Source organism: Motacilla alba, chromosome 1A (genome assembly GCF_015832195.1).
Source record: "Motacilla alba alba isolate MOTALB_02 chromosome 1A, Motacilla_alba_V1.0_pri, whole genome shotgun sequence".
Lineage (NCBI taxonomy): Eukaryota > Metazoa > Chordata > Aves > Passeriformes > Motacillidae > Motacilla > Motacilla alba.
The window spans coordinates 57,044,017-57,059,164 of NC_052031.1; the positions used below are offsets into that span (position 1 = coordinate 57,044,017).

At 39.9% G+C, this 15,148-nt stretch overlaps 1 protein-coding gene across 8 annotated transcripts in view; it reads left to right on the top strand.

Moving 5' to 3' along the window:
- Positions 1-15,148, top strand: part of ITPR2 (inositol 1,4,5-trisphosphate receptor type 2) — a 243,926-nt gene that overhangs the window by 91,641 nt on the left and 137,137 nt on the right. For 7 of the 8 annotated variants that reach the window (XM_038154646.1, XM_038154648.1, XM_038154649.1 and 4 more), the window contains 8 exons: positions 150-343; positions 2,610-2,742; positions 3,688-3,745; positions 5,261-5,426; positions 7,348-7,521; positions 12,195-12,284; positions 12,451-12,576; positions 13,661-13,783. In XM_038154646.1, coding sequence (XP_038010574.1) covers positions 150-343; positions 2,610-2,742; positions 3,688-3,745; positions 5,261-5,426; positions 7,348-7,521; positions 12,195-12,284; positions 12,451-12,576; positions 13,661-13,783 — 1,064 coding nt within the window. The remainder of the gene's footprint in view (positions 1-149; positions 344-2,609; positions 2,743-3,687; positions 3,746-5,260; positions 5,427-7,347; positions 7,522-12,194; positions 12,285-12,450; positions 12,577-13,660; positions 13,784-15,148) is intronic. The other variant, XM_038154647.1, reaches the window with a different exon arrangement.

The following is a 15,148-nucleotide window of genomic DNA, read 5'->3' on the forward strand; positions in this document are numbered from 1 at the left end:
ATTTGAATGAACTCAGGAGCTGAGGGCTTTTTTTTCAATATGCCTTTTGAGACCGGAAAGAGGCTTGACAGCATGGGTGTATGTGTGATATAAGCATTGTAAATATGCTTTAGTCCTAGGAAATGTGTCTGTTTTTGTTTAATGTATAGGGAACAACGTCATGAGGACCATCCATGGGGTAGGAGAGATGATGACCCAAATGGTGCTGAGCAGAGGGTCTGTATTTCCCATCAGTACCCCTGACATACAGCCAAGCATTCACCCAAGCAAGCAAGCCAGTACTGCAGACAGTGAAGATGTGATTGTAATGGACACCAAATTGAAAATCATTGAGATTTTGCAGGTAATAATGAGGGGTGGTATATTACACAGCAGTAATTTCACAGTTCTTTACTCACACAGTGGCCAGTTTTGTTACCCACATTCTTACTATTCACTGGGCTTCTCACTGTAGAAATAACTCCTTGATGTGAGGAAGGATAGTCCTCTGAGTGAACAGTTGCACAGCTGTCATCCTCACCCTGTTGTACCAGCTCCACTTTTGAAGGAACAGGATGCTGCAGAAACTTTCTCACTGTAACTGTGCAATGACAACCTGCCTCACTAATGTTTCCTGAACACAGTGTTTCCAGTTTCTTTCACACACTTAACACTGGGGTGGTTGCTTGATTTAAGCATTTGACCCCTCTGTTGCAGTAGCTGGATAAAGGGCAGAATTGGCCCTGGCCCTACGGAAGTTGTGCAAGGCTGCGCACTTTTGGTGCAATTAATGCATTTCAGATTTCCACTGTTGGGCTGAGAACAGTCTGTGGGCTGCTGTGATTTTCTCCCAGCTGATGTGACAAGCCAGGTGACACCATTCTGCCTCCTGAGATGCAGTTTTCACGTGGTGCTGGTAATAAGTGAAATGGCACACGCTTGCTCTGTGTATCGAATCCTGCTTTCTGCAGTGCTTGGGCCCTGAAGGAATGTTTCTGTGTTTTCTATAAATTCTCTGGATTTGTTGGTACCAATGTCACTTTTGAAGGATTCCATTTGTTCTGACTGCTCATAAATTATTTAGATGACTCTAATTACTTGTCATCTGAAAGGCTATCAATTGCTAGAATTTACTCAATACTGCATTCTTTGTTTCTAGACCTCCTTTACTTTAAAACTTACAGTGAAAGAGTATAACGAAATTGAATGACCTAAATAACACAAATCACGTATTGCTTTTCATTTTCCTTGTTTGTATGACTGAATTTCTCTCCATACTGTCCTGCTTGACTGGTCGATGCCTAGGAGGATGATTCTAGGACCTTGTCCTGTGCATTCCCTGAGGGAATCACATGTTGTCTCATCCTTTCCTTTTTCACAGCACATTCATTGCAAGAGCATTGAGGATTGAAGAGCGCTTAATCCTAATTTCTTACTTAATCTCTAGTTTGGTAATTAAGGATTGGCCACATGGTCAAATTACTTCAGATAAGTGAGTTGTCATATGCAGGGTGAATCCCGGTAAATGTATATATATATGATCCTAGCCCACAAGAAATACAAAATAATTCAGTTTCATTTAAAATGCAACAAAGAAGGATTACTTTAAATCATGTTACCTTTCATTACTGTGTTATTAGCCTCAACAGTGAGTAAGAGTATTTTAGATTTATTGTACTAACATGCAAAGCAAGTACAATGGTGATTAAAGCTATTCTATTCTCAGAAATATTTCAGTTTATAGTAATTCTCAACATATCTTCCTGTTGCTTTAAGTAAAGACTGTTTAACTTATGATTTCTATTCTGCCCTCAGCCAGAATTAAACAGATGGTCTGATAGACTTAATTGACTATGCATGGACTTGGGAAATATTTATTTTTAAATCTTGCCTCTACAATTCTGGGGCAACTTAATGGAAGCAAAATAGAGAAATCCTATTACAGTGGGTCTGGGAAGCATATTTGGCTTTAGCTGTAGATCAAAGAAACAGGTTGCCACTATTTGCTAACTCACCTTTCAAATCACCTGTCATTTCAGCCTTGGAAACTTAGCATATGTCTTTCATCCCCACTGATTGTAAAATATGTTAAATAATCTTAAAGGTGTTTGATTACATGTTTGCATTTCCTGTGGGTAAGAAGCATCCATGTGTGTATAAGTGTCAGCCCTTAATATGATACTAATGCTTCCAGCCTAGTTATTTTCCTCACTATTCCAATATAAAAGCAGCATTTCCAGATCTGAATTAGGATTTTTTCTGTATGAGTTTCCAGTTTCACAGTTGAGGAACAAAAAGGAATTTTTCAGATATCTGAGAGGGTGAGCCTTGAGCCTGTTGTGCTTGCTCTCTATTCCACTCTGTGGGGCGTTGGAAGTCCAGCTGAAATATGAAATAATTGATGTCAGCGTGGGTTTGAAGGTTCTGATCTGGCTTGCAGGCAGTGAAGACAAGGCAGCGTGTTGGAGCCCCTGCACACACCCAGTGGTACTCAAGCAATCCATAGGGCAGAGTTCAACATGTCTTAGGATAGGCAGGGTAAAGAAAGGAATCACGGAAAACTGGTGAATGTAACGGATTGTTTTTTCATAGTAAACTTAATTTACTTCACTTTTTTTTTCCCCTTGTAGTTTATTCTCAGTGTTAGACTGGACTACAGAATATCCTACATGCTGTCTATCTATAAGAGAGAGTTTGGGGAAAACACTGAAAATGTTGACTGCTCTACATCATCCCCACCTGACACACCAGGGACTGCCTCAGGTAAACCTTGCTATTTTCTTTCAATGCAAAGTAATTCTGGGTAGGCAGCTGCAAACACTGAGCTCAACTGCAGCAGAAACACACAGGCTACTGCAAGTTGAAAAGCTTGTGAAAAATTAAAATTTTTAAGGAATTCCACAATTTTTTTTTTTTTTGCTGGCCTGTCTTCCTCCTCCTCTAACAAAAAAAGTGATTCCTTTTTCCCCCGCTATGATTTTTTTTTTTCTTTTATCGGTGCTCTTCCCAAAATACTGCATGGTGGTGAGTGGATAATGGTTGGGGATGGATGAGGACAGGTTTAAATGATGTGAACATGGTACAGGAATCATTTGGCTTTCCTGGGAGCCTTCCCATGCACACAGAAGTGCTCAAAAGGTCTGTGTGAATACCTGCAAGTAGGGGAGAATTGCTCTAGTTGGGGAGGTGGGCATATGTATAATACAGGGGTACTGAAGTCTTAAGTAATAAGTTATATTAAAGCCATTGCAAAGCAAAATGATGGTGCGGCAAATAACTGGATTTATGGTAAATATTCTAAAGTTCATATATATGCCTTGTTGGGGTTGGCTCAAGAAAAAAGAAAAATGTAAGAAAGAATGTAAAAGTTTGACAGTCTGCATCATTTGTGAGTTACTGCTGGTGGCTAGTACAGCTCCTAGCACCATGTGGCTTTGGTTCATCACTACAATTCTCTTCCTCAGGAATAGTAGTACACAATTTACCTCCGCCCCATATACTGTTTGTTCTCTGCTACTCTTGCAGAAAGCAAATTTTGCGTAGTTGGGGAATGACTAGTTAGGCCTTTTCTTGATACCATCTGCTTTAAAGAGGAACAGAATTCCATTTTGCTGTGCAGATTAAATGATGATCATTGGCTTTTCTTTTCTTTTCTTTTTTTCTTTTCTTTTTTTTTTTTCAATTCTTTTCTTCTCATTTTTTTCCCAGCAATTGTTCCTGACATAGATGAAATTGCGGCTCAGGCTGAAACCATGTTTGCTGGCAGGTACATCCTCTCTGAAGTTTTACCTCTATGTATATATAAATATCTTTTTGTTCATGTCAATATTTATCATGGCCAACCTCTGTTTATTCTGTGCTTATTTTTATAGCCCTTTCACTTCCTTTGCCTGCTTGTTAATTGCATAAGACATACTTGAACAGAAATGTGCCAGCAAAGACCTGGATTTCAATCAAGCAAACAGCCCAGCTGGCCTGGATGGCTGTGGGATTGGCTACGAGCACCCTCTTAGTTGAGAGAGAGTTGGTAGAAAGTTTTTGTCGTGTTCCCAAAGGCAGCTGGGGAATCATGTACAGGTGTATTGGGCTGAACCACACTCATTTTCTATTTATCTTATAATGCCTCACATGGGTGCTGAAAAGCCACTCTTTCTCCTGGTGTGTCTTATGGCTACTGCTCCAAATTTCCTGGATCAGCAGCTTGCTGTTGGCCCTCAGGGTTTCTCATAGATTATATGACCTGTTGTCATTGCACTTGGTGTTCAAACTCCTTGGGAAAATCATGGCAACAGTTATCTCTCCTGTGCCTCCTCAGATCAGGAGCGGACCACTTGCCATGATCTCCTGGTCCACCAGAGGCCTGTAGATCACAATTTATGCTTGCAGAGTTTTGTGAGGGATTTCAGCTACGCTGTGAACAGAAAAAAGTAACCCATGGGAAACAGTCACACTGGAGAGTTATTACCATTATCACTATATTGGTTTAATTTTACGGCTATAATTATAATTATACCAGTAAAAATTAATTCCATTTAGACAAGGCCATAGACTTTAAAGTTTTTCTTGGAGCTAAGGAGAAGGATCTGCAATGTGGGCACTGTGATCTTTCCTCTCTCAGTCCCTCATGCATTCTCAGTCTTTACCAGCACAAGCAATCCACAAGCCTCCAAGCCTCTTCTGAGCTCCCAACACACAGCCCTTGGCATCTGCATCTTTAAAATGAACAGAGAGACCGAATGGTTTCTTGGAAACATTTCTGCTTTGAAATGTTAAGTGTAAATCTGCTTTCTGCTGTTCCACATTATGAATATGATTCCAGAAATGTGATGCTTTTGTCAATTCTTGCTAATTTTGATCTTATTTTTTCCTAAATGAAATTTTAATAGCAGCTGAAAAGGGAAGGAGTGAAAAGGAAAGGGTCATATTAATGTCTGAGGAAATGCAGTTTATATCATTTATCTTGGATTGGGGATGAACCTGGCTCAGCTTATCCATGACATAAATGAATGCTTTTACAATATAGATTTTAATCACAATGTTTGACACATTTCATAGATACTTACTTGTGCTCCATAGTGTCCATTATGCTATAAAATTGCTGCAATAACTGTAGAAGTCCTTGTAAAATATGTTAAAGTCATATTTATAGTTTCCTTCCTGCAGCATGATTAATTTGAATTTAAGAGCTCTGTCGAGTGAAGATTGTGTATAGAGGCAAAAGCTTTTATTTTTTCTTATTTACTTTACTTTATTTGATCCTTTCTCCCTATTTCTGTTGCAGAAAGGAGAAGAATGCAGTTCAGCTTGATGATGAAGGGGGCAGAACTTTTTTGCGGGTCCTCATTCACCTTATCATGCATGACTACCCCCCGTTGCTCTCAGGGGCTCTGCACCTGCTCTTCAAGCACTTCAGCCAGAGAGCAGAAGTTCTGCAAGCATTCAAACAGGTATGGATGGGCTGAGTGTTATCCCAGGAAACTGAATGCAGGGGGGCTTCCCAGAGGCTGTTCTGCTACTTAAATTGCTGTTTGTTGCATGACAGTGTTATTTCCTCAGAGGTCAAGTATCAGCAGACTTCTTTGGCCACATGTGCTGGTATGTGTTATAGTTCTGTGTCCCCCAGAAATTGTTATTTCTGGCACTGCATCCATTAGGGAAAATGTAGGTCCGTGGTGAGGCTCTCACAGAGATCCCTCAGGGACAGAGCCAGTGCCTCATGTTCGGCAAGCAGTGTCCCCACGTCAGCAGTGAGACTTCTTAGTCTTCAGGGCCACTTAGGCTCAGTATTGTTATTTTGTTATTCACCTGATGCTTCTAATTCCAATTCAGGTGTCTTTGCACGGGGCTCCCCTGCCTGATACAGCTATGCCCGAATAGCAGGAAGGCAGGGATAGAGCCAAGCCTGTTTTCAGCTTTTATTCTGTCCCTCTGGTAGCGGTGCATGTGCAGGCTCCATGTGTCCGTGGATTAGGATGGGGAGATCTGATGTCATGAGGCTGCAGGACAGAGATGCCTCTGTTACGTAACCCTTTATAACATATGTTGATAAGAACATCTGATGCTTATTGCAGGAGCTGGGTAGCGTGTTGTCTCATCGTTATATAAGGTAGGGAGGTTTCTCTCCTGTGCAAACAGATGAATGATAAAGACCTGAAAAGCTTTTGTTTAATGTCTTTGTTGTGCAGCATAATGGCCTCCCACCAGGTATTTAAAGCTAGGCTGTGCTGGTTAGTTGCATAAATAGCTGTTATTCCCAGGTAAGCAAGGACTGAGTTGCTTAATGTGTTTTTGTGAAGGATGGAAAAGGCTAATGGAGAAATAAACAAAAAAGACTGTAGACCACGTGGAATAAGAATGCCTGCAGATGAGCAGCATTCATAAATTCTGTAAAATAACAAGGTTTTGCCAAGCCAAGAGAGATTATTATGATGAAAACTTTATATTCTAAAATAGTGAATATTTGCCTGGATGTAATGTGGTTTTAAAAACAACATCAGTGTTGGCAGTGACCCTAATCTTTTACATGAGTATGATTTCTTAAGTGTGTTTATTAATTTGCGGTAAAGATTGCTGATAGTTTTTTGGCATATTATCTTCATTAATAATCTTGGGAGAACAGAGAGCATTACAAAGAAAGAAAATGCATAGGTCATGCTAAATCAAGAACTACATATAACAGTGAAAAACCTAGGTATTTTGAGCAGTACAGGAAAAGGAAAAAAATGAGATTACTCTTAATAAATGGCAACCACTCAGATGGTGAGAAATTCCATGAACCTGAAAGTCAGTTTGTCAGCTATATTCAGAGAAGTTTTTCTGTGCTGGCCTAACAGTGTGAAAGTCTGTTATTTTTCAGTATTTGATTATGGTGGTGTAGGAGATCATTAAAATTGTTGGCCATTCTGACTTTTCTTTGGATATCCTGATCCCTTATCATACCATCCTTTTTTTTTTCCCTTCTGAAGTACAGTGCTAAAGCAGTAGGTATTTGTAACTATTGCTTTAATAGTGTGTAACTGTATTTTATAATGCCATGAGGATCATGATCAGTGCATCAGAGAATCTGCATAGAACTCAAGAGCCTGTAAATCTGCCTGTGCTGAAAATGTTTTGCAGTGAATTCAAGAAGGTGAAAGGATGTTTTGAATGTTTTAACTATCCTGTTTTGGGCAACTACAGCTTCCGGCTCTGCTAAAGGTTTTTGATAAATGGGGGCTAAAAGCCTGCATGTGCCCTGTTTGAATTGCACAAGAAAGGTTGCACAAGGCACCTGGAAAGAGGCTTAGAATGGGAACTGTCAAGCAAATTACCCGGCCATAAGTGCTGGTGCTACTGCTGTAACAGCTTCACAATTTTCTCCATTTCCAGGTTCAGTTGCTGGTGTCCAATCAAGATGTAGATAACTACAAGCAAATCAAGGCTGATCTTGACCAGTTACGTCTGACTGTAGAAAAATCTGAATTGTGGGTTGAGAAGAGCAGCAATTATGAGAGTGGAGAGGTGGGCGACAATCAAACCAAAGGGGGAGAAGAGCCAATGGAGGTAGGTTTAAAGCCTTTGCTGTCAGAATTGTTTCAATACTGATAGGTAGTTTCATGAACAACTGCAAAATCATGTTATGGTTAAGCAAAGTGGTGAAGTGAGAATGTGAAGTATTCTGGCTGAGCTTTAGGAACTAACAGAAAAGGAACACTTCTGTTATTAATGTATTCAGTATTCTCTCCTGATGCGTTCAGGAACTGTATTCTTAGGTCACAGAGCTCCCTTCCTTTCTGGGTGCAAGCCACAGTGTGCAGCAGCACCCTGAAAATAATCCTGAAATTGTGTGCTGGCAGTTGGGGTGACTTGCTGGAAGAAAAGAGGAGCAGACAGTGTCCTGCAACTAAGGGAGAGGAGCACAATTAAACCCATGTTTGCAATCATCACAAGTAATTCCACTCTTCATTACACAAGACTGACCTAAGAATGTTGAGATTTTGTAGGTGAACTAATGTTTTAGTTTCTTTGGCCCTTGTCATACCACTTTCTCAGGATATATTCTGATGGGATGTAGAACTTGAATCTAGGACTATGAAGACTTGTTGTTTTTTGGGTTTTTTTTAGATTTCATTGTTTGGATTTTTTAAATTTTGCTTTTCAGTGTGAACTGAGGTCACCATTTAATCATTTATCTCCAGCATGAGCTTTTAAGAAAACACAAGGTGTTGCTGTGATTGAGGTTTGTGCCATAAGAGTAGATAGAGCAGGCTTTTCCACCAGTATTTATTCCCACTTTTTTCCTTTTCATCAGACGAGGTGGGGAGAGATGAAGAGCTGTGATTTCTGACACAGCATTTTCCTTGTTCTCTTTCCTGGTGCCAAGAAAGATGGGTAAGGAAGCTCCCAGGGAAGTAGAAAGCCAAGTAGAGGTTATACAGCATTGTGGAGGCCATATTAGGAAAAAAAAGCTGGAGCCATGGAGAAGAGAGAGGATGCCTGCAAATATCTGTGACACACACGTGGCCTTTTAGATGGGGAAGCAGATTTTTGGTGGCTTCATGTGGGGGCAAATCCAACACTTCAAGGAAGAATCCCAAATTCTTGCAACAGTATAGGTCCTACCCTTTCTCTGATCTATCTTAGCTGATGTTCTGATACCACATCTTTTAGTGGTGTCAAAATTAGGGAGGAATCTGGAGTTGAAGCTTAAGCATGTGGTATTTCCTTCTTTCTTTCCTCAAGCACAGCTCTAGTAGGAAAGAAAATGTTCCTTTATGTGTTTAATGAATTGAAAAGGTAATGGGGAAACAGAAAATAGAACTGTGTCAGGATTAGTTTTTTAGCTATACTACATTTTTAAGTGTAATTTTTTCTTAGGGATGGCCTAAATAGCAAGGAAACTCCAGGAAAGGGGGCAAAACAATGTGTTTGAAACAGAGGCACCTCTCAATGGGATATTTTGAGTGTTTTTTTTCCCATGAGACACCTGTGGGTCTGTATGGATTAGCAGTGCTTCAGTAGATGCACAATATTATCTCTGGCAGATCAGAGAGATTATTGTATCAGAGCAGTAATACGTAATCTGCTGGTTGGATCATCTGCTGGTAATTCCCTGAGAGCTGTGCCAGGTTGCAATATCTCAGAATCTTGTCCATCTTTTTTTTTCCCCTGCTAAATTCTTCTTTAACATCAAGAGGTATTTTTACCTGGCAAAAAAGTAACATTAGGTAGTCAGTACTCTCTTTGAGGTCTTAAATCAGATGTAGGAGGTGTGATGTTGGGCATAATCTGCAATGTGTGAAGCAGGTGGCTTGCTTTAAGCAGATAAAAATCCCATGAGATCCATGCTTCCATGGAATGGATACTGGGTATTCAGAGCTGGATGAACCTCTAAGTCTTTAGGGAATATGCCTCATTTGCCTGTGTTTAATTTTTCCCAAACCACATTAAAGAGCGCACAAATACTTAAATGACATTCCAGAACACTCCTCTGTTAAACCCAAATTTCTGTTGTCACATGAAGCCTGTTAAAAGGCGTACAGTAGAGTTTAAAAATATCAAATTTATTTTTGCCTGAATCTTCCTAGTAATTCTTTTTCACGTTACTGTCATAACCTGTGGGCCTTTTTTTCTTTTTTTCTTTTTAAAGTCATATGACTCCAGAAATAGGATTTGTAGAAAAAAGGCCTTGCTCTTATAAAAGTATCCATAGTTCTCCACAGGAAAAATGGCAAATCTTACATCCATGCAGGACTGTCTGGATGGGGACTGGAGATCAGAGTTGGAAAGAGTACTTGGAGTTATGTCAGACATAAATGAGACACCAAGAGGGTTAGGAAGAAATGCTGAAATTGAGCTCACATAGGAGCCCCGCTTGAGAAAGGGAAATCAGATAAGGCTTGTTCACTTGGTTCTCTCTAGGAAAGGTGTTCTGGGTATGTGTAGATACCACAGACCTTGGAAAATGTGATCTTTATTGTCTTGTCCCTGGAGGATGCTTTGGTGGTGTAGCACCAGAAACACAGCTCTGAGGAAGAGAAACAGGCTCAGTGAAAGGACTTTAAGGTGAAGCTGGAATAGAGTGCAGTGGCATTATGGAGTTCCTCATTTTTTCCATCTGCTTAGAAAGTTCAGTGAGGTTTCAAGTGGTCTAAACTCAGCACCTGTAAGCACCTAGTGTTCCCTTACTTCCTTTCTTTTCGGGTCTGTGATACCTTGCTTTAGTTCTGGGAATGTTTGAATAAACATCACATAAAGGTTGAGGTTGTGAACTGAGGATTCTGTGTGTGTGTCTCTCAGTCCCCTGGTGGAGCCTGTGGAGGGCAAAACTTTGCCATAGGGACACTGACACGTGCCTTGCACTTCTGTCCTGCTGGGAGGAGGGAGACTGCTCAGACTGAATGCTGGAATCTGAGTCTCCACTGGCAGCTAGCAAGAAAGTATCTAAGACTGATGCAGAGTGTTATTCCAAGAATTTTATGGGTAGAAGGAGTAGTCAGAGTAGTCTCTTTCAGAAAATACAATTTCCTTAATGTGGGGTACTCAGGTGAGAACCTTTCTCCCTTAGCTCTCTATGCCTGCCTGTCCCCTGTGGAAAAGTGTGACAGGGAATGTCTATCATGGGGCATAATGAGGCCAGATCAGCAACTGAGTGTCTTTGGTATCCCAGTGGTGTGATTATCTCTTGGTAACTACATCCTGGCATATTCTTATGGGTTCAATAAACAATTGTTTATTTTGTTAAGAGAAAGGATAGATTCAGCAGTTTAATGCTGATCAGTACTTCCAGATAAGACTTACAGTTCACATGGATTATAAAACTACTTTGATGAAGGAAGAATGCTGATAAAACTAACAGGTAAATTAATCTTGGTTAACCCACAATCCCCAGATGGAGGAGGGTGGTTAATTATAGCAAAAAGCCTGAAACATCTCCCAAAGTATTGATTCAAACAGCTAGAGAGATGGCAGCCTGCATACTAACAAACCTAACCAAATAAAATCTGCTGTTGCTACATACATCAGCACCAAACAGCAGTGCTGACACTCTTATAAACAGCTTCCATGGCCAAGTGGTACAGCTGTTCTTACCTCACTGGAAATTAGGACCAGATGGGATTTACACAACTCCTGAACTTCACCATCAGCTAAGAAATTTCAGAGAGAAGTTTCAGGATATATAAACATTCAGCTTGGCATGCATATGTTTGTTTTAGTGTATTTCTCTTTTCTAAAACAGTAGGAAGTTTGAGGACACAATGAAACTCAGAAGTGCACCTGTTTCTTTTTTTTTTTTTTTATGCTGTTATACTGGTTTACATCCTTGTGGTCATATTGTGAGTCAGTCTCAAGATCTGCTAGATTTTTTCTTCATGCTTTATAGCGTCAGCATCCAAAGTCAAATATTTCAATTTGTTTTTGTTTCCTTTTAAGAAAGGCTTACCACAGCTGACAGCAGAAAAACCCCCTACATTGTCAGTATTCTTAGTGGCAGTATTTGTGTACATGTTCTCCCATATTTTGATTGAGAGATATGCATGGAAAGGTGCGTGGGTGTTGGCAGTTCCTTGCTGACTTGATTTCTTTTATTTATCAAGCCCAGCTGGGGCTTTCCAGGAGCCAGGGCCCAGAGCATACAGCATCATGGTGCAGTTTAACATATGGTTCCTATTTGTTTTTAAATATTTTCCTGCATCATCCAGAGATACAGGCAGAAGCATCCCCTTTGTGGGAGGAACATCTCTTAATTTCCACATGCTGCTTGTTCCTGTTGAGAACTCCAACCTGCTTAACTGCAGAAGTTGTCTTAAGCTCTTTCTCCAGACTTTTTAGTGTTTGCATACACAGATTTTGTAATCTTTCCAGCTGTAAATACAGATCCTTGGAATGTTTGTTCCCTACTGAAATACACTTTTGGTACATGTCCTCACAGTATTTAAATTCCTTGGTGTGCATAATCTGTGATTTAGGGATGTACTCCTTTAGAATGATCAGAAGCATGAAGACATAGAGTAATTGCCTCAAATTACATTGGAAATTTGAATCAGAGGAAGGACTTGAATGTAAATCTTGTCACTCACTGGATAAAGAATAAGCTAGTCTTTCTTTAATATCTGTGTTATATCAATTCCTTATGAGCTGCTGTAATACTTTGTCACTTGCTGCTATTAAATGCAATTAATTAATGTTGAGGAAATAGCAATAAATCTCCACTTGTCATGTGTTCTTTATTACAGGAATCAAACATTTTGAGCCCAATACAGGATGGGACCAAAAAACCCCAGATAGACAGTATTAAAAGCAATAACTACAATATTGTTAAAGAGGTTAGTATGTCTGCCAAGAAACTTGCTTGACATACCTGTTTGATTAGTAGATTTAGTAATTATTTTGAAATAAAGTGTCTTTGTTTGGTTTTGTGTGACATGACTGGTTTCTTTTCTTGGTTGCATGCTTATTTATTTGTTTGGTTTGTTGTTTTTTACTTTATAGATTTTGATTCGACTCAGCAAACTTTGTGTTCAGAATAAAAAATGTCGGAATCAACAGCAGCGTTTACTGAAAAATATGGGCGCCCACTTGGTGGTCTTGGACCTTCTGCAGATCCCCTATGAAAAGGTTATTTTCCTAATTTTGGTGGTAGAGAACACAAACTCAAGGAATGGAAAGGCCTCGACAGGCCCAAGAATCAATGGAAGTATTTTTTAAAATCTGAATTGTCAGCTGTGGTACAAACATGAAATGATGATGTCATTTTCTACCTTCAGAATAGTGAGTTTGGGCTGAGTTTAATACAGCTGCCTGCACAGTTTTATTTAAAATTTAATATTTACTGCCTTGGGTACCTAGATCTCACAGTGCTGTCATTCCTGTACCCATTCCAGAAGTAGGCAAACCTTAGGACCAAAAGCTTTCACAGACCAAATCTGAAATAACTTCTTTGTTTTTATGGTGGACATCTCTAACCTAGTTCCACGTGCCATTTTTTTTCAGGAGGTACAATTATTTGGTACTGATTTGGTGGAATTAAGCATACAAATTAATGAACTAGACAGGCTTTGAAATAGCTCATCTTTCTACATCTTCTAGGAATCACTGAGAGGAGATAAAACCTTTGCTGGGCTATGTTTTCCTGCGTGCTATATTACAGACACTGGGTTCAGCTGTCATCAGTAAAATAGTGCTTGTCCATACAGGTGGTTCATCAAATCATACCTAGGATACTACATGAGAGGAATATAAAATGTGGATGAAACTAGAGAAATATTTGTGTGGGAGTGTGTGTGGGAACACATGCACACATACATCTGTTTCTGTATGTAGCTATAGAAAAACCAAATGTTTGCCAAAGCTTAAAACTAATGCAGAGTGATATTTTTGGTTTGTTTTGCTTTGCTTTTTTTTTTTTTTTTTTTTTTTTAAATCAAGCACCTTAGCACTTTTAAAAACTAGGAAATTATAGCCACACAAGAAGAAATCTTACTTTGATTTTATGCGCCTGTCTATGGTTTGATTCAGAGTAAGGTACAGCTGCTAATGGACTCCGAAGGAAACTGCATTAGTTACTTTTGCCAGAGGGAGAATTCCTGCCCTATAAAGGCTCAGGAGAATTGGTTTATTCCTGGCTGAATTGATGTTGTGTGGTTTTAACAAGTATGTTTAGGTATAACTAGCTGATTTTGTTTGTCCTTACTTCCTGCAGAGTGATGAAAAGATGAATGAAGTTATGAATCTAGCCCACACTTTTCTTCAGAATTTCTGTCGAGGAAATCCTCAGAATCAAGTTCTCCTCCACAAAAATCTCAACTTGTTCTTAACTCCAGGGGTGAGTATTTAATTTGAAATAGAATATGATAATTGGAATTAAATTTGGAGTTGCTGAAACATCCCAGTGCTAAATAAATAATTTCACTAAATTATGCCTCCCCTCCCCTCTCCTCTCTCTTTTCCCTTAGTGTTTCTTTTTATGTCATTGGCTTTAATGTTGCCATTTTAAAAGTGGAAAACAAAAACCAAGGAAGCTGTGGGGTTCACTGGAAGGATCTATGAATATGTGTCATGTTCTAATCTTGAACTTGACTCTGATTTTATTCATCCTGACTCACTCACTGATGGATTGTAAAGTTAAGGTAGAAGATACTGTGACTGCTGTCATAAACCTTGTGTAACAACAGAATCAGACTCAGACATTTTTGTTGATGATACTACCATTTGATTCAAGTAACCTAAAGTCTGACCTTCTCTTAAATCATTGTCCTTACAACACACCTTTTTATCACAATCCCTTTCTATTTGTGTGTGTGTTTACAGACATATTGGTATAGAATGACACTTGCTTAGTGGACCTACTGAGCAAAACATGCTTTTATTAGAAGGAATTGTGAGTATGAGGATTGCAGACCCTGGCCTGTGCACTTAAGGAACATTTGTTCCATTGTTTTTTATTTATGCTTTTTTGTGACATTATTGAGCAGCTCTGAGCTGACCACAGTGGGGACCAGAGCCTGGATTCTGTCACATCCAGTGCTGACACTTAACTTGGGTGCAAGGTGTAGAGCCAGCTTGCACTTATATTTCTGTTCTTTTGAAGCTGATTTTCTGATCATCCATCCCAGTTATTGTGCTTTTGTGCACATTGTGCAGCAAACTTGATGTGGATTCCTATCAGATGACACTAAACAGACACATACACTTTAGGAACCCACCTGACCCTCAGGAGTCTTTAGTCCAAGGGACCAACCTAGAGCAAAAGCCCCAAGAATGCACAAAGTCTGGGTGCTGTGTCCTTAGCAGAATCCCGTCTTGCTCCAGATCTGTTCCTCTTGTTCCATGCTGCTCATGGATACACAGCCCTAGGGTCCTTTTGGAGTTAATGTGGAAAGAGACATTCTCTTTGAGATCATCAGGCTGTATGTACAGGGATTTGCTTGCTGGAAATGCCTCCTCTGTGAGCCCCAGAGTGAGCCAGAGCAGCTCATCATCTCATCTGGTGGCCTCATTGCAAAGTTTGATGGTGAGTGGGGCCAGGGTGGTCTCAGGTGTCTCATATTCCAAAGCCCCTGCAGAGTGCTCTAGCAGTGTAGTGTGTGTGTGTTTGTGTGTTCACCTTCCCCACGGACGCAGGTTTGGTTTATGCCCACTTTAGGACTGTTTGTACTCATAGGGAAGTGTGGAGAAATCCCCTCAAAAC